The sequence below is a fragment of the Bemisia tabaci genome, chromosome 6, assembly GCF_918797505.1.
Source record: "Bemisia tabaci chromosome 6, PGI_BMITA_v3".
NCBI lineage: Eukaryota > Metazoa > Arthropoda > Insecta > Hemiptera > Aleyrodidae > Bemisia > Bemisia tabaci.
Window position 1 is genome coordinate 37,357,517 of NC_092798.1, and position 27,994 is coordinate 37,385,510.

At 40.1% G+C, this 27,994-nt stretch overlaps 2 protein-coding genes across 6 annotated transcripts in view; one reads left to right on the forward strand and one right to left on the reverse strand.

Moving 5' to 3' along the window:
- LOC140224779 (gustatory and odorant receptor 24-like) lies at nucleotides 1-27,890 on the forward strand. Its single transcript, XM_072301408.1, has 4 exons — nucleotides 1-324; nucleotides 1,753-1,824; nucleotides 20,143-20,232; nucleotides 26,543-27,890. The coding sequence occupies exons 1-4, from the start codon at nucleotides 91-93 to the stop codon at nucleotides 26,660-26,662; spliced, it is 516 nt and encodes a 171-aa protein (XP_072157509.1). The 5' UTR covers nucleotides 1-90; the 3' UTR covers nucleotides 26,663-27,890.
- The window catches only part of LOC109036950 (neuronal acetylcholine receptor subunit alpha-7), a 611,445-nt gene that overhangs the window by 182,873 nt on the left and 400,578 nt on the right, over nucleotides 1-27,994 (reverse strand). The gene's annotated exons all lie outside the window — the stretch shown is intronic.

Genomic DNA, 27,994 nt, shown 5'->3' on the forward strand with positions numbered 1-27,994 from the left:
TGTAATTGGGAAAATTGACCTACAGACGGATATTTTCAACAGGCGCTACGCACGAAATATTCGGCATCAGAACTGCGAGAGACCCGGGAGATGTGGTTGCAGATGACAGCACTGATCAAGAACTTCGGGTCGGTGGAGATGGCCGCCTTCAGCTTGGTCCTCATCTCTATCTTTCTCGTCTTCATCATCAGCACGTACGGGCTCATCATCTGCATCTTCGACAGCAGCTTCGGCGCCGCCATCTTCGTCTACATCTTCCTGTGTCTCCTCTCCTTCTTCTACATGTTCATGCTCTCCGACTGCGCTCATAAGATCAAAGATCAAGTAAGTGAGCATTCACGAAGTTACTACGTAAAAAAGTTCTCATAAGGAGAGACTTTTCAGTGGCATCTTGGGAACGTAGAAACTTTACATTTTAGGAAAACAACGTATGGAATAATATTTTTTTCCAGCAAAAAACCGAAGTTTAGTAAACTTGTTTGGTCCATGTTGGTACATATTCCACGAGTCACAACTAAATTTAACTTTTGAACAAGAGCTTATCTGTTCAGGGAAAAGAATTTGATTACAAAGGTGCGGAGTTCAATAGAGCGGGAAAAAAAAAACACTAAGAAACGTGGCCCGAACTGTATAAAGCAGGTGGTAAAGCAGTGCTGGTTTCATACTTAAATGCGGGGCAAACGAGGCCGAAAAGTCCAAAAATCTCAGTTTAAAGCTCAAAATGTTGACTCAAATTAAAATTTGTGAAATATTTGGCCTTTTTTCCCCGGCAAAAGATTGTGAACCCAGTACTATTTTACCACCTTGTTCAATCGAGCTTGTTGTAGTTTTGTGAATTCTTTCTGCTTTCTGACTCTTTTAGCACTCAAAGCCCTCTTGTTATAAGTAATTTCCTATCTAACGTATCTGCCGTGTTACGAAAGAAAGCAGTAAAAGTATGTCTGTAAAAGCCACGGTTAGCATCTGTCCCTTGTGTCTCGAGGATAATCCCACAATGTTCTTACCGCTGTTTTTCGTAACACCACAGATATGCTATCTCACTATTGCGCATACGCGGTATTTCAAAGTTCTTAATGTGGATATGACACATTTTTTTAATGTCACTGATTATTTAGTACAAAAGTAAAAAACGGTCAAGCTTTCAGGTTTGCAAGATTCAGAGGCGGCACGATCTTTACAGCATCGCATGGTGCTTGGCAGTGGCGTGGCGTGAATTGCGATGTATCGATTGTTATGCTATTTAAAACTATAGTAAAGAATCGATTATTAAGCTTTTCGCTGCGAACAACGTGTTTATCGATCCTTTTCCATAGGTTTAAATTGCATAACAAGTGATATTACGCAATTCACGCCACGCAAATGGTGCTTGGTTGTTTCTAGCAAACGCGGTCCGGTTCATCTCTGCATCCGGTCGACGAGGACCAAGTCAGTGGTGAGGGGTGAATGATCGATTATCGATATTTCCACATTTGAAGCTATGGTAAAGAATCTATTATTCGGGTAATCGTTGCAAACACGTTGTACATCGATCTTTTTTCATACGTTCAAACGGTATAGATCAATCGATGTATCGCAAGGCGCGCCACGCCACCGGACCAAGTTCAAAATTAGTCCCGCGCGGCGTGAATTTTTCCGGTTGTTTCGACAGCTGGAAAAGACTCCTGCTCGCTCATCAACTCCTTTAATTCGCGGCAAAAGCGCCGAGCTCTTTCAACGACCGCATTTGCATTTAAATTAAATATTTATTTTCAGATTGGGTTCAAATTCAACAAGAAGTTCCTGGAAGTTAGCATGTACGACTTTGACGAGGAGAAGCAAATTGAGGTTAGTTTGATTAGTCTGGTATAATTGCAGGGAACGCCCCCTCCGGATGAAGTTTGCACACGCCGTTGCCAGGTCGGGCCGACCGAAAGTGATTTTCATTTACTCGTCGTCGTTTTTTCAAACGGGACGTGAAATTGTGTATTTTGATGTTTAGAAATTTCTACTCACTAATTTTAGTTTTTACTCGAAAACTGCTGAGCTTCTTTGAATATAAATTTCACCGGCAGATCTTCAAATTACCCGCAAAATTTTGACGAGAAGCTTCACAATCATTAAAGTTAAATTTTTAGAGTCGACTTCGCAACCTTGGGGTGAAGTTACGCTCCACTTTCTGGGAACCGACGCCAGTTCTCTTAAAAGAGTGTTATAAACGGAGCAGCATAATTAAGAAGCATTCTAAAATATTATGATAATGAAAACTCGGATGTTTCTGGCGAATATGATTGCCCCATCGACACCTTGCGCGCTAGATGTATATGCAGTTGTAGGGGGGGGGGGGGGGGGGGGAATCTCCGTTGAGAAAGAGCTCATTTGCCGCAGGAATGGATCAGCTGGTTGGATTGAAGTTTAAAAAGTTAGGTGTAAAAAAATGGTAGCACACTGAAAAAAATAGTTCTGTTCACAGGGCCCCTGCACTTCTTTTGTAACAGTCACAGAAGCTTCCGTTATGAGGACAGAGTACTCTGTTCTCACAACAGAAAAATTCTGTAAGTGTAACAAAGAAACTGCAGGAGCCCTGTGAACAGAGGGTTCTGTCGTCAGCACCATCTATTTCTTTCTGGGTAGTGGCTACATTTTCTGACTGTTTATGATATCAAAATAATCTACTGGATATAAGCAACCTAATAATGATGTTATACGTGCATTATAGATCTATTTTACGTCGTCGACCCTATCAGGAATCTCACTGGTTGCTAGATGCACGAATGATCATATCGATGACTATAGTGCGATGCAAGACCACGTTTCTCCGTTTGCGATGCTGTAGACTTCCGTTCATACTTTATTCTTTCCTTGTAAAACTAGTCAGCTTAATTTCTTGAAAAATTCTTCGATTTTTCTTCTCTTATAGAAAAATATTCTGTATAAACTTCAAGCTATTAAGTTGACTTGTCACCTTCAAGAAATAAAGAAATATAGACTAGATTTTAAAACACCGCAATGGAGGGAGATACGCGGTTGCGGTTTCACACCCTTGCCATATCGATAAACTCAGTCTTACACAAATTATACACACATATCACATTATCACATATTGTTTAGTGGTCCGTACCATTTGTTTTTATCCGTGCAAAATTGGATACATAAGCACTCCTACAAACGGGTAATTAGACGGGTCATCTTTGCAAAATTGGACACTTAGTCACTCCTGGATACGGATAAATAGACGAAAAAACACATAGCTCAGTCTTTTACTTTCCTCCTAATAAAGGAGACCCCTTTTTCCGCAGACAGTCACATATGAGAAAATAAACCTAAATTTACCACATTTTCCATAATTTCTCCGTCCTTACCTCAGCGTTAAACGCAGTTGGAGCTGAAAAATAAAACTGGAGGAAGAATGATCTTGCTCAACTCTGACTGCCCTCGAGGCGATTCGACGAAGTCTGTTGGTTGATGCACGGTCGCAAAACTCGGCTCAACTTCGCCTGCAACCCCGCAGCTCTTTCAAACAGCTTCTCAACTTTGAAATTAATTAAACATGCATCGGCAGGAGGCGCGGTCTTGACGATTTTGCGCCGAGCCGCTCCAACTTTGGAAATTTGAGCGTCCGCACGACATTGTATTTGCTAAATGGACCGACGGTCGGAATAGTGCTGGTTGCACGGACCAGGAGATTTTAGAGAGCCATTGCGATCGGGAATCACCCGTATAACCAATGAAGCGCTAATTGTCGGCAGCATTTAACGTGCTTCCAAAAACAAAACCGAGGGGCCAGTGGGTTCTACAACAGAATAATGGACGCGTTTGCAAAAAAGAAAAAAATCATCGAAAAGGCATCGGAAAAATAATTCATTTCGAGAACTTCCAAAAGCCAAACCCACCAAAAGATACAATACAAGCTTACCCGGGGATGGAGAGTGATGTTTTCCACCGATACACACTCTCCATTGGACCCATTATTATCAAACAGACCTATGTGCATTATGACGTGAGCCCTGTTATGCGTGTATTCTTATTGGTCTCATGGCTCATGTCTTAATGCACATAGTTCCGTTTGACAGAAATACGTCCAATTTAACACCCACGGAAATGAGGGAAAAAAGTCAATCAAAACATTTCACCTTTGCACCTATTCGCGTATGGGAAGGAAGTAAGTGAGGTTTTTGCTGCGCATGGAGACATCAGGTTCTTTTTTGCCGCCTCGACCGCCGCGCACAGTAATGAGCCTTTGGTGGAGGTCGAACGTTTAAAAAAAATGCTTTTACTAAAACTGGCAATGTTCATATTTACCTTGTTAAGATTTAAATTTCGAAAGGTGCAATTTTAAGGAAATTGTATGAAAAAAACAAAGAAACCACTTCATAACTGTCACGTTTTATACTTAAGAAGATAAACGCTTTTAAAAATTCTAAGCGGACGTTTAGCAGAAAGGAACCAAGCCACATCAGATATTGCCAAATTTAACTGGGCAATTTAATTTTTTACAAGAGAACGTTTGTGCCGATTCCTTTGAAAATTTTAAGGAATCTGATTTGTACTTTGCAGAAAATGCACTGAAATTTTCACAAAAATTCGAACAACTATTTTCACCTAAAAAATTAGAATGTCTAATAAAATTTGGCAATAGCTGATGCGACCTGATTCCATTCTATTTAACGCAGTCCAAATCATGTTCAACCTCTTCCACTGACGCGCTCCACTGTGCGTCAAATCAGAGAGAGGACGGAAAATGGGTTCCCTTTGGCTATCTTTTTCACGTCATTGCGTCTGCGTGCAGTTTGCGGAAGGAGGTCGCATACAGCGTTGCAAATTGACGATACTGTTTTCGTTTTTGAAGGCACGCTTATGAAGGAATTTATTTCCTCCGCAATGGATGCGAAGAGGATTTTTCGCTTCGGAGCTGCTCCGAAGTTTAAGCTATTTTTATTGCAGTTCGGGGACCCATAAGCCGTTCAGACGCGATAATCTTATGTTCGGTCTCAGTGTTGCCTCGGTCGGATTGCCAAAGCGGACCGGAATCGTGTTGCTTCCTTCTTTTTCTTCTTTCCATTCTCACGAGCAAGTAAGATTTAATAGCGGTTGTAAAGAATATTGTCCAACGTCGAGAATCGATGCCCGGGATTTTGCCTTAGTTTTGCAGTATAGGCAAAATCACATCACTGGGCCCGGAGGGAAATCTGAGATGTAACACTGGAAAATTTTTTTTTTTTTCGATTTACGCTTTTGCTTTGAGGCCTAGAAATTTCAGTAAATGCCAAACCCAAGGATTTATTTCGACAAAAATATCGTCGTGCCCCGCTCAAAGGCACGTAGCTCCATTCTAAGGTTGTAAAAACAAACAAGAAACAAATAGAGGCAATGTTCAATTTTCTATGAGAGTGAACTTGCATTATTTTCCTCGAAATTTTCTCTGATTTTTATGTGATATCAGAAAAAACATTAGTGGAATTTTCAGTAAAAAATTCTCAAAACTCTCCTGATGAAAATGCAATTTTTGCTGAAAAGTCTAGCAACATTGAAATTTAGTAACGTTCTTTTGTGAGGAAAAGAACGATACGTCGTTACCTGCAAAGTATCGACAAACCTCGGGATTCTAAGAACTGATTCTGGCCCGTGCATCACGTCAATAGGCCTTTTTTACAATTAAATATGCAGTTTGGAGTAAAAACTGAAGTATGTTTACAAATAATCCACTAGTTCAATGCCTTTTTCAGCTTTTAAGCATAATAAAATATGTTTTCCTGAGTGTACGGGTAGGTATCAACAAAAAATTCATTTCAACAGCTCCAAAATATTCCGTGACCATCGCATCACGATAACCATTTTAGGTTTGCTTTAAAACTATGTTCAATTTCAAAGAAATGTTTTGATCCGTAAGCGACAATTTTCGTAACTGACTTTGATATTATGTTGGTTTCCAAAGCAACAGAGGCATCTTTTGAAATGTTAGTTACATCTAATTTCGCAAGAAAACGACACGTCCTATCAAAAGACTTTCTATTTACTTGGATACATTTAATTCTGACGATCAAATTAGGCATTTACAAGGAAAAATGAAAAAATGTCGGGTTCACTGTTGCCAACTAGTAGGTACGGATTGCACTGGATAATCACGTTATTCGGCTGAAAATGAGAATCGCCGGAAACCTGCTTTTTCCCATTCGAAGAGGTCTACTGACAGAATGTCTATGGAAACTGCAAGTTGAGATATAATTATACAATTTGAAGAAATTTTCAAATCAGCACCAACACGTCAACACTTCAAACAACGGTCGTCTGGGGCTGGCTTGATTAGGTATTGAAGGGAGATGGGACTTTAGGGACTGTAAGCGTGAGATTATCCCCTCGAGGATATTTGATATGAAGAAAAAGAGAAAAAAACTTACGTGCAAAATACTCACTCTCGTTCCTGGTAATTTTTTGTTACACTTTTTCTTTAAGACACGAGATGACTAGGGGAGTTTTATACAGGTACTAACACGTGAACCCATTTAAACAAACATATTACATACATCTCGAATATGTTGCGTTAAAAAGTGAAATAATTTATATGCTGTCATTTCCAGTGTCAGTAATTTCCACTATATGGAAAGAATAGGTTCAATTCAATTCAAGTTTTCATTTTTGTTCTCCAGTCTGATAGATACCTTTGGTGGCGATTCATATTTCACATCAAAAGAGGAGCTCACTGTGTTATCCTCACTATGAATACTGTAACAACTGAACATTAAAACGAATTTTTATTTTGTCACACCGACTGGAACATGTACAAGACGTGATGGACTTCCACCTTAAAGCGGGGAAATCATCGAATACAGCTTGAAACCACCTCAAGAGGCAGTGGCGTGGCGTGCTTTGCGATATATCGATTGTTATGTAATTGAAACCTATGGAAAAGGATCGATAATCAGGGTGTTCGCAGCGAACACCTTAATAATCGATTGTTCACCATAGGTTTAAATAGCAGAACGATCGATGTATCGCAAAGCACGCCACGCCACTGCTCAAGACTGCCGATCCGGCAACCTCGATGCGGTTTATTTATTCCACTAATTTAAATCTTAATAAACCAAGTTTAATTCTAAAAGTGGAAAATTTACTCTTTTGAGTATTTCCCCTTTGTAAGGAGTATTTCTATTTTTACAGAAAAAAGCACGGATATGAGCATGACGTAATGTCAACATCTTTGTCTGAGTTTAATTTGGTATCACGAGACTGCGGTCCTGTCGAGAGGACAAAAGTTGACAACTTTTGATCGAAGTTCTCTAAGTTTTTACTGTCCACGCCACCACTCACCACCGATCTATTCAGCCCCATCTTTTGCCGCGTGAACTTGCGGTTGCAGTCATTTCCTCATCGTTGCCCAGTTCTGCCAGCAAATTGAATTTTATTTTAAACTAAGGGATTGCGCGCCTTATCCGCGGTCTGACCTCCTATGACGCACAGTAGATCGAGTTTTTAGGAGAGGTCGGACAAAATTTGGAAATTTTACAAGCTTATAACTTCGTTTATACAAAATATTGAGGTTTTAAACAAAGTTCCATTGATTTTTTCGTGTAATTTTCTTCAAAAGGTATCCCTTGATATTTATAATGTGACGAAATGAACATCAAAATGTGCATTTTTAGGGAAAAATTTTATGTCCAACCTTACTAATTGACTCGATCTATTGTGCGACGCATCGTGCCTCAAGCGTTATGTGCAGCGCGTTACTCCAATGGTTTTATATCATAGGCCTATAGGGTAAGATGTATCGTTGTAGTAGTTTGTTTCTTGTATGTTTTGGCTCCGCGAAATTCAAGGATGATTAACAACTTCGTAAGTCTTGCAAACGCTACGAAATTAATCGATTCTCACATAAATTAGAGACATGAATTCGCAATAACGTTGCGAAATTGCCTAGAACAGCTAATTTTGGTGCTAATGAACAATTATAAACGGGGAAAATTCCATTGGAGACAAAACTTCATTTTTTGGCCAAAGGTTGTGATTTCTACGGTATTATGGATGGATATTATTTCAATATTTTGACAATACTTTTTATTCAGACAAACGTCGAATATTTTAATCAATACATTCGACTCAAAAAAAAACTATCTCTACAGCGGACTGATTATTGAAATTGATAGACAAAGCTATAGACAAAGAAGACATAGGGAGTAAAGAGCGATCCTGTTGGTTGAAATGGGTGTTTCTTATAGACTAAGCTAGAAAATGATGGACTAATTATCGGGTCTCTCGTGAGTTGCCATCAGTTAGTCTATTACTTAGCTCGTTTGTCCATTCAAACCACCCGCTTCCACCAATAGGATCATTCCATAACCCTTTTGTCATCTATGTCTATAGCTCTGTCTATCAATTTCAATAATCGGCCCGCAGGAACATAATCCTCGTCATGCATGTATTCTTACGGCTCTCGGAGACCCGGTCATATTGAAAATAGCTCCTTTCGATTTTAAAATCAACCCTTTTGAACTTGATGCTATGTTCTTGTTCTTACTGAAACTATCGAGCGCCGATGTATCGATTGACACACGAGTATCTTCGAACCTAAATCTGTCAGTTGCCAAACTGTACGATCCGACAACACCGCTCATTCCCGGCCCAAGAACACCCCGGGTGGGAGAAGAACCTCGTGCAGCAGCGCGTTTGCCGATCGCACGAAAAAACCCGCATATCCTGACGCGCTTTGGAAAAACACCGTAAGACCAATTCGGCGTCGCCAAATTTCCATTCGTAAAATTATTATTTGGGAGACAAGTCTTGAATAGTTTTCCTTGAAATTTTAAGACTTTTCGGATCTAATTACGAACAAAATCCTCTGAAAAATCAGAAGTTAAATATTCATAAATTTCCCAGAAAATGCGCGATTTGTCGGGGGAAATTTGGCAACGCCTGATGGTTCATACTGCGTTTTTTTTCATGGCACGGCAGTTTTAAATGCCGAGCCCAAGAACGCGACTTCGATTTGGCAACCCCGCCGGAGTTGTAGTTTAAACAAGAGTCATAACTCGGGGAATAATTACACCCGAGACGAACAGATTCGGTCCATGCAGATCTGAATTAAGTCCTCGGCTTTATTAGCCCATTGTTCCACCCCCTACAACCCCCTCATCCTTGGAACGGGGAAGACGAAACATTCCTACTTGCGGTTGCCCGTCACGTTGCGGGTGACAATTTATCCCCTCCTCCGTCTCCTCGGCGGTTCAGTCTACCGACGCCTTCTCGCCCCTTTTTTTATGAACTTTTGACCGTTAACGCGAAGAGGGACCTCAATGCTGCCTTGCTAAGGAAGAACGCCGTACGAGCCCTTAGACGTTGTTGGATTGCCTTCGATTAAAACCGACTTTACTAGGAAAATTGAAAATATCTTCCCCAAATTTTTCAGAAAAGTTTGTACGCAATTCAATCTAAAATATCTAAAAATATCAAAGAAAAATACGCTTAAACTGCGTCAAAAATACACTTTTCATCCAGGAAATTTGGCAACTCTCGAATGGTTTATACGGCGTCCTTCCTTAGCACGGCAGAATGTACCGAGGGTTAAAGGGGAAGATGTAAAGGAGGAGGTTCTACAAACGTTTATGCAGGAAGGTGTTTTAAGTCGCCTTCAAAAGCTTAGGTATGCAAGTTTACCCACACGGGAGTCGAACAGCCATCGCGCCAAATGCCACAAACATGAACTAATCCTATTTGCAGTTTCTGGTCATGTTACAGGTGATCACTAATTTCCTCTTCAACCTCGTCAGCATTCCAGCTTAATGACGCCTTTTCATTCATTTTTATGAGCTTTTGACCAATGTCAGAGACATAGTAAGACGCAGGAAACAAAAGGGGCTGTAGTGCAACGGGAATTGTCGAGAGAGATATTAGGACGCTAATGCAGGACGTTGTGTAAGGTCACCTTCAGAAAAGTAGTTATACAGTTTTACCCACACAGAAGTTGAAATAGTTATCGCGCCAAACACCGCGCAGTCCCAAATTGTTGATCAACAGTTATCAGGTTGAGATTCCCTTTCTGATATAGCAGTTTACTTGAGTTAGGTTCAAACCTAAGAATACAACTATATCAACTCTGGTGCGTTGCACAGTATCACGCGCATTTGAAGGCGTTTTATATTGACCTGACCGCGACCCACGGAGAATAGTTGTAATGTGGTGACATTGATAGCTGTTTGCGCTGCATACGTAGTTTCCAAGTCTTTATTAAATCTAGCGAAATTGCAGTTGGGAAATTTCAGCCACATGGGGGCTGATATTCTTATCGCTCCTAGATTTCCGCTGTCAATCAATTAACCGGTCATTATTGAATTTGTGGGCGTGTTTCATATAATGGTGTTTTGTATCTACTGGTGAGATTTTTTTCTTCTTTGACCATGCATGTCAAAGAGGACCTGAGTGAGGGGCAGGGGATTTTCAATGTGTAAACCCGCTTTCCAAATTTCAGCAATACAAATGAAATTTTATAAGGGTGTCGATAAGATTCACGAGAAAAATGTCAAGTAATTCACAATTTTATCGCGTAAAAGGCAGTATGTTACCTTGTTTTCGGTTGAAACAATGCAACGATGGATGAAATAATGGAATGTAAAATGGATGGACGTAACCTTTAATTGGTTCAACTACATTCACGTTGCCCAATTTCTTGTTATATTTTATATTTTTATTAGAGAACTGAACTACTGAACGCCTTCATAAATGTTATATACTAATATATACGCTGTTATATACTGTTATATACGCCTAGACTAAGAAGAATATACACACAAATATTCAATTTTCAGCGTTGCATAATTTTCTGTTAATAAAATATAAAGAACTAGAGAAAATCGGGCAACGTCTGATGTAGTTGGGCTGATCCAACTAAAACCCGTCCATATGTAGTTAGACCGCTTGTGAGTCTGGTTAACACGGTCCAATTATGAAAACGAGATCTGGGACTGAAGCTCCCACACAAAAACGGACTCCTTCCCTTTTGTTACGTGCAACAATTCCAAACTCACTCGCAGCACTTGTGGAGTCCCTTCCCAACTTCCGAGAATCGAACGCGGAACCATTCGATATCCCTCTATATTCCGAGGGGAAACTATCGAACTCAGATCGATACAGTGACACACCTCAAGCACAATCCACTCATGCAAATACTCGAGCGGATAATGATTTCAAGACGAGGTTTTGACTGGGCGCCGCCGACGTAGCACTCAACTCTTCGTCTTTCTGGCGTAAGATCGTAACTCGATTTTCGCATGATCCACGGAAAATATAGGTTTATACGTAAGACAGGGCTCAAGTGGTAATTTAGGTACGCCACTACGCCAGAGGGGTGACGGAGTGACCCGGAGAAAGGTGGGTGAAAGAGCGGCGAGGGGGAGGGGGGCGGGGGTGAAGTAGGTAAACATTACACTCCAGATGGAAAAGATGCAGAGAGAGATAGGACATGTTTCCAACCCCTCGATTCGACTCTTGTTTGAGACCCAACAGCGGCTGTCTCCAACAAGTCTCGGTCTTCTGACGGGGTTGTCGACTCTTGAGCCGTCTTTATACAATCCGAATACCCGAGCTGTCATGCTGAGGAAAAACACCGTAGAAACATTTAAATGTTGCCAGCTACGCTTCAAAATATATTTATTATTTAAGATAGTTGAGGATGCACGGATGGATTTATTATCCTGACTACATTTTGATGGGGAATCATCTGTTGTTTCTAAAATGAACCGAAAATCAATAGGGAGGATATGGATTCAATCGAGATGAATCGATCGAAAAAAGAAAACGGGAGTCGTTCGACATGAAATCGGTTGGACACTGATTCAATTGACAAATTATCAAAATCGGTGTCGATTCGGTCGACGTGAATCAATTGAAAAATAAAAACGTGAAGCAATCAGCGTGGTTTGATCGACACCGATTTGATTGACATAATACGATCGATTCACGGGTACGCCGATCGATTCACGGAGTCATCGATCGATTTGCGTAGTCGTCGATGGATTCACGGAGTCTTCGATCGATTCACGGGTTTGTCGATCAAATCGGTGTCGATCAAATCACGTTGATAGGTTCACGTTTTTATTTTCAGATCGATTCATGTCGATTGAATCGACACCGTTTTTTTAATAATTTGTCGATCGAGTCAGTGTCAATCGTTTCACGTCAATCAATTCACGCTTTTATTTTTCACAGATAAAGATAGATAGATGAATAGATAGATAGATGAATCGATAGATAGATGAATAGATAGATAGATAGATAGATAGATAGATAGATAGGTAGGTAGGTAGATAGATAGATAGATGGATAGATAGATAGATAGATAGATAAATAGATAGATAGATAGATAGATAGATAGATAGATAGATAGATAAATAAATAAATATAGGTAGGTAGGTAGGTAGGTAGGTAGGTAGGTAGGTAGGTAGATTGATAGATAGATAGATAGATTAATTTTTCGTTTGAAAGATTCATCTCGGTGGAATCCATACCCTCCAAATAATAGTTCCTTATTGCGAAATGTGATTCACATAGTATTTCGCATTTTCAAAGATGTTCCGACCAAGCACGTCGGCAAGCTTGTAAATCCACAAAGTTGTCATGTGGCAACCCAATAAGAAGAACCTGTGACGGGACGGACTTCAAATTAAAATAAATTACGGGTTGAAAACTTGAGACGGAAAGCGCGTAAGGGCGGAAGGGACGGCCACTTTTTACGGCTTGAGAATTGCTTAATCAGCCAGGGACGGTAGACGTCATTCGCCCGACACACGCGGCCTAGATTGGATTATGCAGTTTTAATTAAAAAGTTGAAATTGGTCCACCTACCGCGGGTTTTTCAGAGGTGGTCATTTTTTACACGGACAGTGCGAAGAGGGAGATGCGATCATTCATCATTACGGTAACACGCGCGCGTTTAACCGTAGCAAAGCGATTCTTGCAAGTTGACAACGCTGCTCTTCTCTTAAACATCGATGGTAAAATGCGTAACTTTTCAACGAAAAAGAACTCCGGAATCTGTTTTTTTTTTCCCCTTAAAAAACCAATCAGAATGAGTCATTAAGATGTACTTAATTCTTTTTAAATTTAGGAAGGAAAATCCACACAGAAAGCCGGACATCAGCCGGAATCTCGAGTAGGGATCACGTAAGGAACGAAAGAGTGCGTGAGATCATGAACGCCGTGCAGAAAATCGCACATGAAATTATGACCAAACAGCTTGTCTGGTATGGTCATGTTCAACGAATGGCGGATGACAGATTTCCTAAGAAGATACTAGATCGGGTTCCTCCTGAGAGTAGACTTAGGGGTGTCCAGCAAAATCGTGGATAGGTGGCATGCAAGATGAAATCACAAGATGCCATTTACCAAATGAACTCTGGATCGATATGCAAGGATGGCGACTAGGTGGCGCTGAGCGCGCTGTAAAGCGACGCGAATGTATATAAATCCACACAAAAAATTCAAACTGTAAGTTGTTTTTGCCCTATTGAAATACAATGCATTGATATTTTGAAGAGGATCTGGCAACATTTGATAGGATGACAAAATCAAAGTTTCTTCCATATGGCAACCTTCTATGAGTGAAGAAACTTTTAGGCCGAGCACACACTAATTAAAACTTCCTGTCCTGTACTTCTATGAAAAATTTCAAGCATACCGGAGGGATGCGGAAAAGAGATACATCTAAGCCCTCAAATACCACGTCGTTGGTGATACTTTGCTGAAATGGAAAAGTAAAAAAACAAGCAAGAAATTACTGCATGAACTGTTGAGTAACTGTTCTTTGTGACGGAGTAACTTTGAAAAAAAGGTCTAGAAAAATAAATTGACAAGCCGCATTGTTTCTTTCTTCAGTACACGGAGAAGAAAACTTCGTGTGTGAGACCCAAGGTTGAGGTCATATGGATCTCTGCAGTTCTCAGATAGCTCATCCGAAAACTCGAGGTCCACAAGCCAAAGTTCGGGTCAAACATCTGAAGTACTTCAGTATACATCGAAATACTTCAGATGTGTGAACCGAACCCTTCGATAAATACCGGAGCACTTCAGATGTGAACTTCAGCATGTGGACCTCATTTCGGATGAACGATCTGAAAACTTCAGGGATCCGTATGACCTCAACTTTGGATCCCGCACACGTATTTTTTCTCTCCGTGTAAAATTAAGGAGCATAATGAAACTGTCATGCAGCTGGACACACTAAGTCAGCCTGCCCAATGCTGCTATTGAACGGATCATATGAACCAGTCATTCAATTCAACAAAGAAACAAGTTGGATTTTGCAATCGCTAGCGATAGCAATATTCGTCATGGGAACTTTAGCTTCTGGGATATGAAAATGTTAAGGTACAGTTCGTTTGTAGTATCTTCTGAATTGAAGGGGCTATGTAATTTTGTGTTGACATCTCTTTTTTAACATTTCTAATTTTTTTCTTCGCATACAAGAAAGCTGTTATGTACCAATTATTTATTTTCGTTGGATTATATATGGTTTTCGGAAGTTAACGCATTTAAGTTTCAGGTTCGCTTTTTCGGCGTAAAGTATGATATTTTTACTCTACACATATGCCCGAATACGCATCATAAGTGACCTTTGTGCTTCCTAAGTTGCCAAGTATTAATTATTGTTTGATGATTGGTCTAAAACATTCAATACAACCAGTAAAAATTAACTGTCCCCTGCGAGATTCGAACCCCCGCTCGCACAAAACATGACGTCCTCCCAAAGTTAGAATGGTGTCGTAGCTAACTGAGCCATCTCGCCGCTCGGTATGCAGGAGAAAAGAGAACAGTTAAGTGATCTCGGACGCTGAGCGGGGCTTCACAAAAGACGTCCTTGAGATTTCGGCGGTTTTCAGCCACTGGCGTGATAAGAGACAACGGATTAAGCGCATTACTTTGTGAGACATTGTTTACCTATGCTGTCATATGTCACAAGGTTCATCTCAGCATGCATTTGCGATCGCGGCAGTAAGCTGAGGCAATATTTCTGTATTCATGGATTAAATCCATCAATCGAGTTCTGATTTTGGCTCATATATCCGTAACGGGTCCTCCAGAGCAATTTTCCACCTTGCACGATGGTTATTATTTCTTTATATCTATGTTTAAAATTTGAGGTGGGATAATGGCGGCTTCTCAAGAGCAACGAGGTAGGCGGTCTTTTGCACCAACGAACAGAAAACTGATGGCGAAAAATAACCAATCGGAACCTCCCAAAAAAAAGAATTTGCCTAAATTCGGAAATCGGTGGTTCTGCGCAGATTTACCAGTCAGACACGACATCTTAAGGCGAAAAAAAACTCGCGGAAAGCGAATTTTAGAATTCTACACAACTTGACGTAGAGACATGATTGGCTAAAAAACACAACGATTTTTGATACATCCGAAAATTAACCAAAGATCGAAGAGTGGGCGATTCGCTCAAGGTCGCAGAGACATAGGGAATTACATAGCAGTAGCAACAGAACGATTGTAAAGACAGGGGAACTCCGTTCCCATGCCAATAACATAGTTGTAGGTGCCGTTTGAAAAACAGGAATTCACACAAAACAAAAATTAATTATAACTCCGTTGCTTTTACACAAATATGTCTCTCTCCAAAAAAAAGTCCACATTTTGAAAATTAAGATTCGTTATGTGCCATTACATCCAATATCTCGTTCAGAAGTTCAGTTTTGAACCTCCCCGTTGTGTAAGTTGTTTAGTAGGTAAGATTCAAACGAGAAAACATGTGAAATTCTTTCTAGTTCAGACCTTTTTTTTAAAAAAAAATGTATTTATTAAGTTAATCAGTGCTACAATACATAATGATTCAAGTTACGTATAATATCGATTACTGAATTACATGGAAACTTAACATAATAAAACCCCGGAACCGAACTTCGGGGGGTAACTCCGACCTTATCGTAGGGAAAATTTGATTGAAAAAGGCAACATATACCTCCGAATGAGAAGACGCCAAGACACGATACAATTTCAAAGAAGCAAATATTATTGGGGCGCCCCGTTTCAACCCCAAACGACACTCCTGACCGAAACTATCACCGGAGCGAGATACTTACCGGGATTTGTTAACCCTGAAGCCCGCCCCCTCCCCCGCGCATAAAATAAGCTCTTCACAGTCCGGGAAAAATGAGTAGTACGCGACCGACATCCGAGTCCATCCCCGAGATAGGGAACATCGTCGAAGGGACTGATGTGACCTAGAAGCCGCACATAAATACTCCCATGCCGTGCAAAAACCGCGCAAGTACATTGGGAAAATACGCGGAGTTGCGTTGTTCTCGCCGGCCGGGAGATATACGGATCTCCTCACTTTTGCCAGGTTTTTTTCTTCCTCTCGACGGCGGCAAACTGTTCTCAAGCGCGGAATTAAAAACGTTTTATCAACTACGACTGTTGTGCATGACAGGCAATTTATTGGATTTGCGATTATCTCAAAGGAACCCTCCCGGACGTTCCGGCTCCTCCACCCGGTGTGGACATATCAGTGACGCGGGACGCTCCCCCGCGCCCTGACCTTTATTGGTTACTCTGTACCTGCTTTGTGAGTTAACGAAATTGTCTAATGATTCCTTCTCCGGAGATAAAATTATTCCGGCCGTGCTGTTGCGATCAATTCGGGCCGGGAGTCTCCGCGGATGCCCGATCGTGCCACCGTTAAGGTGATTCGATGCACTGAAAAAAAAAAATTCTTGGCGTTTTTACCAAGGTCCGTCGGTACCTTTACCATCTCACTTTTTTTACCAATTATTGGTAATTTTACCAAGACAGACTGGTAGGCTTACTTAAAAACCGGTATTTTTACTTTTTTTTCAGGTAAGAATACCACTTTTATTGGTGATCAATTCCCGGTAACTTTGCCATTTTATCTCGGTAATTCTACCGCAGTCGATAAAAAATATTGGCGTTTTTACCAAGGTCCAGTAAAATTACCGAGAAAGTTCAATAATTTCACCGAAATTTCTCGATATTATTACCAATTCCATAAATGGTAATTTTACCAAGAAAAAACTGGGATCAAATAGAACCCTGAATTCTTGGTAATTTTACCCTTTTCTTAATAAATATACCGTAATTTTTTTTTCACTGTGGACGCCATATTTTGTGTCAGAACGGCATGCGATATATCGCATCAATTGGTTCCGTTTTTTCAGCTACTCGTCATTTTTCTCCAATTTCGAGATCGCAATTCTGTTGTCAGGAGACTAAAGCACTCACTTACCAATTTTAACAAAGAAATTCAACGTAATAAAGGCGTGGTTTTTTTTAGAGAGAAAACATCGCATTCGATACTGATATCGAAACTGCACTCGAAAGCGATATTCTCTCTCTAAAAAAACCACGCCTTTATTACGTTGAATTTCTTTGTTAAAATTGGTAAGTGAGTGCTTCAGTCTCCTGACAACAGAGTTGCGATCTCAAAATTGGAGAAAAATGACGCGGAGCTGAAAAAATGGAACCAATTAATGCGATATATCGCATGCCGTTCTGACACAAAATATGGCGTCCATCGAATCACCTTTAGGTGATTCATCACGGTTCCTGGCATGGTCGAACTAACGAGCGATATATTTCATCGATTAGGTCAAGAATCTCGACAAATTGTATATTTTTAGCCGAAACAAGGACGAGAGCCTAAAGTATAATTCTAAACCAAAAAACTGGCAAAATTCAGAAAAATGGAAGCGGAATCCTGCTTGGAAACAAACCTCGTGTGTCCGATACAAGTATCGATTTCTGTATCGAATTCTTCGGGTTCATACGCCAGGGCTTTCGTTCTTTTTTTTGGCTAAAAATTCAAAATCTGCCGATATTTTTTACATAATAGATGCGATATATCGCACGCCAGTTCTACCACGGCAGAATATTGACGTCATGATATCAGCTCATCAGGTATTAACCAGATGATGCCTGCGCACTTGTTATCGAATGACCTTGATCGATAGATTCCCATCTTGGTAATGATAATTTTCGGTCAAGATCAATCTATTACGTTTCAACAATCCAGGCACAGCTCTCGGCTTCAAGACGACCGTGGTTTGGGAAAAGGCGCGTATGTGCTCATAAGAACTCGTTGGCAGATGCGGTGATTTAGGAGTTCTTTTTTGTTAGACACGATATATGAGATTTACGCTCTGCAGTAAGGAGCTCTAAGCTATTCTCACTGAATGACTCCGTATCTACCAAAGAATTCTCGTAAACACTTAGAAGCCGTTTCAGACCCTTTTTTACGAATATACAGGGGTGGTCACTACTAGTCTGCCAATAACGATGACTTTGTGTTGAGCCAAAATAAAGCACAAAAGTTAATACTTTCGACGCGACATTGAGTGAATCTGACCAGTGGAACTCATGTTCAGAATGAAATTCACTTTGAATCATAGATATTCTGATTCACAGTTATTGGAGACTATTCGAGCTCAGAATTTGAATAAGAAGCAAAAAGTATTGTTAAGCATTTTGCACATCAATATGAATAACGATTCCGTGATGGCGTACAGCATATTAACATGTCTTACAGCTTTCATTCAAAACGTGCAGGTAGTCTATTATGTATGATACCACTATTTTAACGCCATGGTCGAGGGGAAGTATACCCGGAGAAATTAGGGCGTTTGGGTAGCTTGTGTCAATTCGTATCCAATATCATGTGTATAGCAATTAAATATTTTCCTGAGAGGTTTAACGACCGATGAAGTATATGTTTTAAAGTTTTTTGGCTGAGAGAGCCTAAAATCATATATTTAAGCACACCATCACTTAGGGGAATATAACTGGAACCGTTGACACAGTGGATATCGATAACCAAGGAGTAATACTGCCTATCTGCGAACAGCCAATTTTCCGGGACGAAGAAAAAACTTTGCCATTTTTGTAATTTAAAGGTTGTGTTAGCAATTTTTTTGTACATCACAGCGTTATTACTGCGCTTTCGTGCAGAATTGGAAATAACTAGAAACACCAGCTTGCGTAATTTATACTGTAGAATGCACCAAAGTCACTGACCTATTTTTGTCAAAATTTTCAGTCAGGCGGTTTTGTTAAAACCGATGGCCAACAATTTTTTTTCTGATTTTCGAACTGACTACGCAACTAAGCTGCCAAGTACCGGGAAATCTACCTTTGAGTCAAAGCGGTCTATTAATCTTGAAATTTGCGCTGAGTGAGAGACTTCTTTTCAGTGTAGCTTATTGAGAGGAATTTCAAAGGCTCAGTTAATTCGATTGAAAGCCTTTGGGTGAGACTCCGCTATGCAGCTTATTATTATGCAAAATAAGACGAAAAAACCTATTCAACCGAAATTACTTCCTGAAGTACGGAAATAATCAATGTACGTTTGAACCGACTTGCACAGAAAAATTGAGCCAAGGAATTTCACGGTCCGGATACTCGGGTACATTGAGGACCGAGTTAATTGACGTCTCTTTCATTTAATGGAGCTTAAAAGACGGCTGTGTGAATATCCCCACAAAATTCTAAAGTGGATTTAACTCCGTCCGAAGCACGGCTTGGTTTTTTTTAAAAAAACAAGAAACATATTTCAAACTCTTTGAAGGTGTTCTTCGATACGAATGACCGCTCAATAAAAGACTTCGTAAAAATCAAAAAGTTTCAAAAACCCCGTCGCCAAAATGTACACATTTTTAACGCTGAAGCAGAGTAATGATAGATGGCTCAAACAAAAGCTTATTACAAAGCAAAGGTCGTTGAATATTTTAAACTTGGGGTTGCGTAATATTTACGCTGTAAAGAGATGACCAAACGTTCAGTTTCCTGATTTCCGAAACCATAGAATCATTTCAATTGAAACGTCTATTTCGGTTCCAAAATCAATTCTATCTTTACCACACGGTAATTTTAGCCTGCAATGCAAATCTGTTGAATTAAACGGTGGTAATGCTCTAATCGAGAAGTTTAAACGTTCATTATTCACAAAAATACAAATTTGGCAACATTGCATGTAGAGCCTATAGACGAAAAGCTGCCCCAAGCTAATGAAACCCCGGAAGTGTGCTTTATCAAAAGCTTTCATTTGAGCCATATTTCATTGACTCGCTCGAGTATCCAAAAAGGGGTGAAAAACTCCAATTTATGCGAAGGTACTTTATCACGTAAAATTAGTTTGCGTTGAAACTATGTCGGATGTTTTTACAGGTTGAGAAATTTTTGGAAGCGATGGCGATGGAAAATCCAGAGATAAACATTTCCGGATACTTAGTCGTGGACAGGACATTGATTGTAAAGGTATATATTTGTTTATCTAACTTGTTACCATGCATAAAAAGGTAATTTAAATAAAAGAGGAAATGAATGGCTCTTTACAGTAAGTGAGAACAATAGAGCAACAGTAGACAACGTTATTCGAGAGCGAAATTTTTGAGAAGGAGGTTCTATGTTTTATTCGGGCATAAGATTCCATGGAAAGAACAAAGTTTAACGACTATCTTCATGTTCAGAATAATTTTTTTCTTCTTTAAATTTCTGACACGAAAAATTCCATGATTAGTTTAAATTGAAAGGCTTAGAGGACAAAGCGTAGAAGTGCAGTTTTTGAAAAAAAACTGAGATAATAGGAATTGCACCTGAAATTATCCTCAAAATATATTTTGTGAGGAATCCACTACCAAAAGCCATTTTTAAGTATCAAAAAATGAGTTTGATGTTTTTCCCCCCCTTTTAAACTATTTATGCAATTTTAAAACTTTCAACATATACCTCTAAAAACGACAGAAGCTGCACTTATAGAGATCGTACTCCAAGCTCATTTCTTCATCACTACTCCTTACTCATTTTATTCCAAAATGAAGCTCCGTACGGTTTTGTTAGTCTCAGTCCGTGCTCCCATTTCCCGAAATAGTTCCGAATTCCAGGCTTTTGAGATTTTCCTGGATTATTCCCGGAACTTTTGAAATTCCCGTAATGTTCCGAATCTTTTGCATTTTCCGGATTTTTCTCGGAACGTTTGAAAAAATTTAAAAGGAATCCCAGAACTTTTGACGGTCATGGGGTGGAAAATATCGGAACTTTTCACGGACATGGAACGGAAGCACTAGTTTTAGCCCACACTGGAAAAAAACCAATTTGGATCTAGAGTCCAGACTCTTGAAAACATTGACAAGATAATGGACTCTTGACTCAATCAGATTCAAGATTAAATCAAAAGGAAATCCGCTCAAATTAAGAGGTTTGGCTCTTTATTTAGGCAAAAATCCGATTGAACAAGAGTATTTTTTCTTGTCGATGTTTTTAAGAGTCTGGACTCTAGATCCAATGTGTTTTTTTCCGGTGTAGCCCATATCGTACATGTTATAAACGCACAGGTGAAGTGTACCACGTGAATGTAAAACTACCACTGCGAGGAACAAGCCCAATGATATCGCGGAGTTTGAACGATCGCCGGTCTTCCATTAAAATTAAAAACGAATTTCCCAGAAGCTGAATAAAAGCGTCCAGGCAAGAGTTATCCGACGGGACGCTACATTATGCAGTAAATACGGAGACGCCTCATTATTCATACCTTCTATCCGACTACCATCGCGCCCTCCCCGAACGGCCCCGAAAACCCCCTTATTCCCCGACCGAAGTCCGCGAATTCCCCCGGAAACCCGGCAGCGAGGCCTCTATCCGACCGGAAAGGAAAGCGGAACAGCGATTCCCGTGCAACTGGCTGATAAATATTTAAAACTTCGCGTTTTCGCGTTGGCGCAAAGTTAAGCGTTTGACAAATGAACCGAGTTTTTAAGCGGCTCGAATTTTTCCCGCCCGGGCCCCGGGCCCGGGCTCGGGGCGAATAATGCGATTTTGACGCAGTGTTTGAGCAAGCGCCGCGACTGCTAGGCACACTGCGTCGCGGCGGCGATAAAAATTTGCATATGGACTAGGCGGCCGGCTCGCCCGTGAGTAAGCTGGAAATTAGCACGATTTCGGGGTTTGTTCGTGACGGTTTGGCAACGCTGCGCATGGAAATGCGAGGTGCGGTGGGCGCTGGATCGTCCGGCTGGGATGAAGACATTTTTACCGACGTTAACAAAACCAAACCAAATTGCATCCGCCTCCTGCATGACAAATAGGGGCGCGGAGTGCAGGGCGCGAGTGGGATGCGAGACAGCTACCGTGGAAGGTAAACCCTTGCCCGAGGAAATACCGCAATGGGTATGCGGCACTCGAGTCTGGACCCGGGTTCGAAATCTAGTGCGGAGTTGTAGCCTCAAGACCGTAATCGATAAGTTGTACCATTAAAGGATGAAATCCTGGCGAATAATCGAAAAAATTCGATATAACCGATCGATAAATCGACTCGTTAACGTTAGAAATCAAGTGGACTGCATTTTGCTATTTGGAGCTATAAATTCTGGCTCATCTGGAAAAACGCTTATGTGCATAGGGAAACTAATGGCATAAACGTTGTTTTTACACCGGGCCAGACTTTGTAGTTCCAAATTGCAAAATGCAGTCCAATTCCACGTGTCAAAGGATAGCCATACGTAGGATTCGGTGTGTTACAGTCATGTTAGGTATATTCATTCATTCATGAATCGAAAATAAACAATTTTCATCCCGAAAAATCATCGATTTTCCATAAAAAATCGTTAAAAATCGATTTAACCGATTAGTGTATCCATTCAGCAACGTCGGAAAATGAGTCTACGTGTAAAAATAATTAGAAATCGAGGTGCTTAACATGTGCAAACAACGATAAGAACCCCGTGGACCCATCAATTCAACAAGAAAACGTCAAAAAATAAGGCCGGATTTTGACCCATTTGCCCCCCCGTAACTCGAAAACGGTTCCTTTACTCATCTTGAAATTTTTTTCTTAGTTATCTATTATTATGAGCTTCAATTTCAAACTTGGTTCGATGGTCAAATCGAATACCTAAAAAGGGGCCAAATTTTGGGAGCAGGCTCTTTCAGAGGAAAATATCCATAAAAATCCTTAAGAATAAACATTTGAGTAAGGGAAATTTGGTAACTCTCGAATGATTGTGTGGCGTATTCCCTTAACACGACAGTATCGACGTGTGTGTGTCGCAGGAAAATTGTAAAAATCAGGCATTCTGTCTAATGCCTGTCCAAAGACTACCTATCTGCCTAGGTACATGATAAAATGCCTAATATGACTATTTGCCTGCGACAAATATGCTGGGAAGACATTGGAAATGAATCAAATCAATTGGCACTGTGGAGCATGCAAATAGTACGTTGATCCGTGAATCCAAGTAACTTCAAACGGACAAATTGCGTAATTAGCTCATCTAAAATGGAATAAGGTTTTCAAAACGACCTCCGCCTGTGAGAGCTTTCACGACTTTATGTTTTTGGGGTCTACAAGCATAGCACAAGAGTGGACTTGATAGATTTATATGTAATTTTTAGAGTTAAGTTCGGAAAAATTTGACAAATTTCCATGAAAGATCGAGATTTTAGAAAAATCGAAATTGTCCTTCAAAGGAGGACTTTTTTGGGAGTAATTATATTATCTGGAAAACGAGCGCGCCTTAAGTAAAAATTTAGGTCATTTTAGGGTCCCACGATTCAGAGTCGCAGACACTTCTCAACTACGCAATCGCGATGCCGTTGGTCATTTCCATGTGTCATAAAATCGCGATTGGTAGAATGCCGAAAAATATGATTATAAAGTAACATAAAGTTTCGGCTACCAGTATGCCACTTCATATCTTTGAACGCTTCATTTCACGAATATCAAACCCAATATATTACCCTATATTCGCACGGTTCCGAAATAACTTCTCTTATTGGGTCCCAACGAAAGATTAATCGGTTAGTAATGATTAGTGGACCATGTGCGTTCGATAAACACTTCATTTAAACCCGGCACCCGCCGAAGATATATGTTTAGACTTGAATGATTTACTTTGTTTCAGTGTTGCCGAAAAAGTTTTTCGAAAAGGAAAGCGTTAAATTCTTACGTTGAAAATTCAATGATACATACTTGAACACCTAGTAAATCATATATATTAAACGAAGGGATTGACGATTGACCAATATAATTTTCCATCTTTATAAACAAACCAAGTATTGACTATCGGAGAGGAAACCATTATTTCTTGTAAACTATTTTTTACTGTGGGTTTACTCTCAAAAGTACCAGCAACTTACAATGTGGCAATTACGGTAAAAGTTTACTAAATTAACACCGCAATTCCTTCAACAAGAAATACTTATCCAAAGAGAGATTTGATGTGAAACTACAGTGTACATATCAAGTCTACCGATGGTTATGATTGACAAATTAAAGCAATTACATTTGAAAGTCTGTTGAACAAACTGCGGATGTACTGTAGGAAATTCCGTTCCTTCCATTCGCTTAAATTCTGAGAGTATAACATAGGGTACGGTGTTTAGTTGGTTATCACCGGTTTATTATCAAAACAGAACCTCCCCCTTGCCTCAGAAAACGTTCGGCCGTGGAATTTGGGACGAAGGCATCATTTCGTTCACTCGACTTTTTGTGTCAACACTCCCGAATGTCTTGGCTCTACGCAATTTCAAGCAGTGGTTCAAGACCTGAGAGAAACTGGCCGAGAAGGGACAATTTAGGGAAGATATGTGTGCATTGTTATAATTCAGAATGAATTAAGGTAAAATGCGTTAAACCCTCACGTCAAGGGAAAATCAATTTGATGTCTTCTTCTAAAGAACGGGTAAACGACAGTGGAATTATGTGTCGGGGCTCAGTTCAAAACTCCAATCTCAATTTTCTATGATTTATCCTCGTTTGCGAATTGTCTTCCCGCCAGGAAAACAAGTACCAAGGTATGTGGCCCAAATCAGCCATCTGCCAATTCACACCGCCATACTCCTGATAAAACTACCCTCTGAGATCAGTGGCGCGGCGTGAATGATCGATTATTGATATTCTCCCATTTGATACTATGATAATGCATTTATTATTAAGGTGTTCGTTGCAAATACCCTGTTTATCGATACTCTTCCATAGGTTTAAATGACAGATCAATTGATGTATCGCAAAGCACGCCACACCACAGTTCGCGATGAACCCTGTTATCCATGTAACTCATTGCTTTCTGGGCTCATCTCCAATTCTGCCGTGCTAAGGAAGAACGCCGTATGAACATCCGAGAGTTGCCAAATTTCCCTCGATGAAAAATGTGTTTTTGACGACACTCATGCACATTCCTCTTTGAAATTTTCCGATATTTTATATTAAATTGCGTACAAAACTGTCTGAAAGTTTTGGACACAAATATTCACAATTTTCCCAGTAATATAAGTGTTTATCGGAGGAAACTTGGCAACGACTGAAGGCTCATACGGCGTTCTTCTTCAGCACGGCAAAATTGTAGTTACGCCTTTTTGCCAGCCAAGCGACGACATAGTCCACATGTTTTCTCCACTGTGCGGTATCCTTCATTCTATGCTCACGAGGTGGTTTTGTGCGTCTCTCCTTTCAGCTTCAGAAAACACAACTCATTGGGTTCCAAAAAAGACGCGTACCTTCGCCTCATCTTTTATTCGTTCCGTTGAGATGAATTTACATCGCCCGCGAAAAAAGTCTCCTCCGACCCAGGGTTTTCTTCTTCTTCCTCTCATGCGAGCCCTTGGGTACACGCGTTTAAAACCCATCAATTTTGAATTTGATCGCGGCTCTAAGTGGTTTAACAATACGAGGTTGGTAACCTTGCTCGGTATTTCGACTAGAAACACATGTACGCAAGACAACTCTTCTCGTTTTCTTGTTCATAAATATTCTACCTTGGCAAGGTTTACATCGCAGAGAAAACAGGCTTTTATAGGTTTTAATTTCAAATATTTTTCTTGAGTACGATTACTAATGTTACTATGCCCTTGATTGTGACACATATTTCGAAACCGATTTTTTTTTTTTTTTTTTTTTTTTGGAGTGTATGAATTCGATTGACGTGAATCAATCAAAAAATAAAAACGTGAACCGATCGACAGCGACTCGATCTATACCGATTCGATCGATAAAATCATTGATTCTCAGTATTGCAAATTGATTCACAGTTTTATCGATCGATTTTTTTAGGAAATTAAAAAATTGCTTAACAGAGAAAACATTTTACTCAATTAAAGAGCTTTCTGATTAGTGTATTTGTGATTAGTGAAGTAAGATTAGTGAACTGTAATTAGCAAATCTGCTGTAACTCTTATAATCTGTTTGTTTATTTGACGCATTTGTTTGCCTATTTGAGCATTGTTGACAAATAAAGGAAAATAAATAAATAAATTTACGGGTTTTTTCATCGATTCACGGATTTTTCGATCAATTCACTAGTCTGTCGATCAATTCACAAATATGTCTATCGATTTACGCGTTTTCGATTGGTTCGCGGATATTTAGATCAACTCACCGGATAGCCGGTCGATTCACTGTTTCATTGATTGATTCACAGATTTGTCGTTTACATTTTCATTTTTTAACGATTCGTAAGATCGAACCTCAGCCCCCCCCCCATTATTTGTCTCTCTCCCTCATTTTCCAATGTGCTTTTGGGAATCACTGTTACCAGGATAGGAGCTAACTCCAGCTCTTTTCTGCCTGTTCCAGTTCATAGCGACGAGTGTCACATACTTGATAGTTCTGCTCCAGTTCAAAACATCCGCCGAGGAGGGGCAACGGGAGGCGGCGGAGAAGACATCTACCCCGCGACCCCGTCCAACTTCGTGAGCATATACTCAAAAGTCTCCGGCCAACTTTCCGTGTCGTCGACGCTTCGCAGCGCGAAATCGCGCCCTGCCGAGGTTCCTCACGAGCCCGGGCGGGTTTACAATTTAATTAGTTATGTATCTTACTCGCTGGAAAATCTCCGAGGAAACGTTTTGATGCCGCGAGTTAGGTTCCTTTGAAACGTGGTAGGAGATGGACAGGTAAGGGCCTACTTGGAAAAGAAAGAGTAAGGGGTTGCTGAATGACGAGGCCATTTCCAAGGAATTGTAGTGGTACCCCTATTAAACCGAGTTTAGCAGAAAGGAACCAAGTTACATCAGCTATTGCTATACTTAATTGGGCAATTAATTCTTTAGAAGAGAACGTTCGTGCGGATTCCCTCGGAAGTTTTAAGTAAGTTGCTTCGGAATATGCAGAAAACTCGCTGAAATCTGCACAAAAATCTGCACAACAGTTTTTATGTAAAATATTAAATTGCCCAATTAAAATTTAGCAATAGCTAATGTGACTTGGCTCCTTTCTGTTTAACATGGTTCCTTTTTTTTAATTGGGGTAGTACCCCAATAAATTAGGCCATTGATCCAAATGTTGCGGCACTATACCTCAACATGAGTTATACGGCACTACCAGTATCAATTGGAAATGCCCAATTGGTCATGTCATCCAACAAATTGGGGTAGTACCACAAATTTAGGGGACCAGGGCCACTAACAACTCAGCTTTAAGGAGGCTGCTTATAAGGGTTTAAAAGAAGAACCCCAAATTCTCGTTTTAGGAGGGAGTCAGGGTTCAAAAACTCTATTCCCATCGGTCCTGACATGATGTCATAAGTTGTAATGAAACAGTACCGAAACTTTCAGTCCATTGCACATAAAAAAAATGAGACGAATGGATTACTGGGATAATAATGAATTTCATTTAGAACATGAAAATATAAATCGAGTTTCAAACTTACGGAACCAAAAAGTGTAAAATGCTACTCGAATGCTGAATATAAATGACGTCATGTATGCACTCACCTAGAACAGAAGAAAAAAAAAGTAAACGTTAAAAACATGTGTGATTTAAAATTTTCAAGCAAAATGAACCTTAGTATATAATTGTGTGTTTCGCCCATTCAAGAAAGTTGTCAAAATATCAGAGTAAACAATCAATCCCAACATGTGTTGCTGCAAGTACGCTACTTATTTCTTATCTTTTTCAATTTGATTAAATACTCAAGCCGCCTTATTTCTATGCAACGACGATTCAGACGATTTCGTTTTAACAAGCGGAAAAAAATTGAAAGCGCCTCTGCTTTTTCAATCGCTGCGTAGTCGGCGCTATTCATTA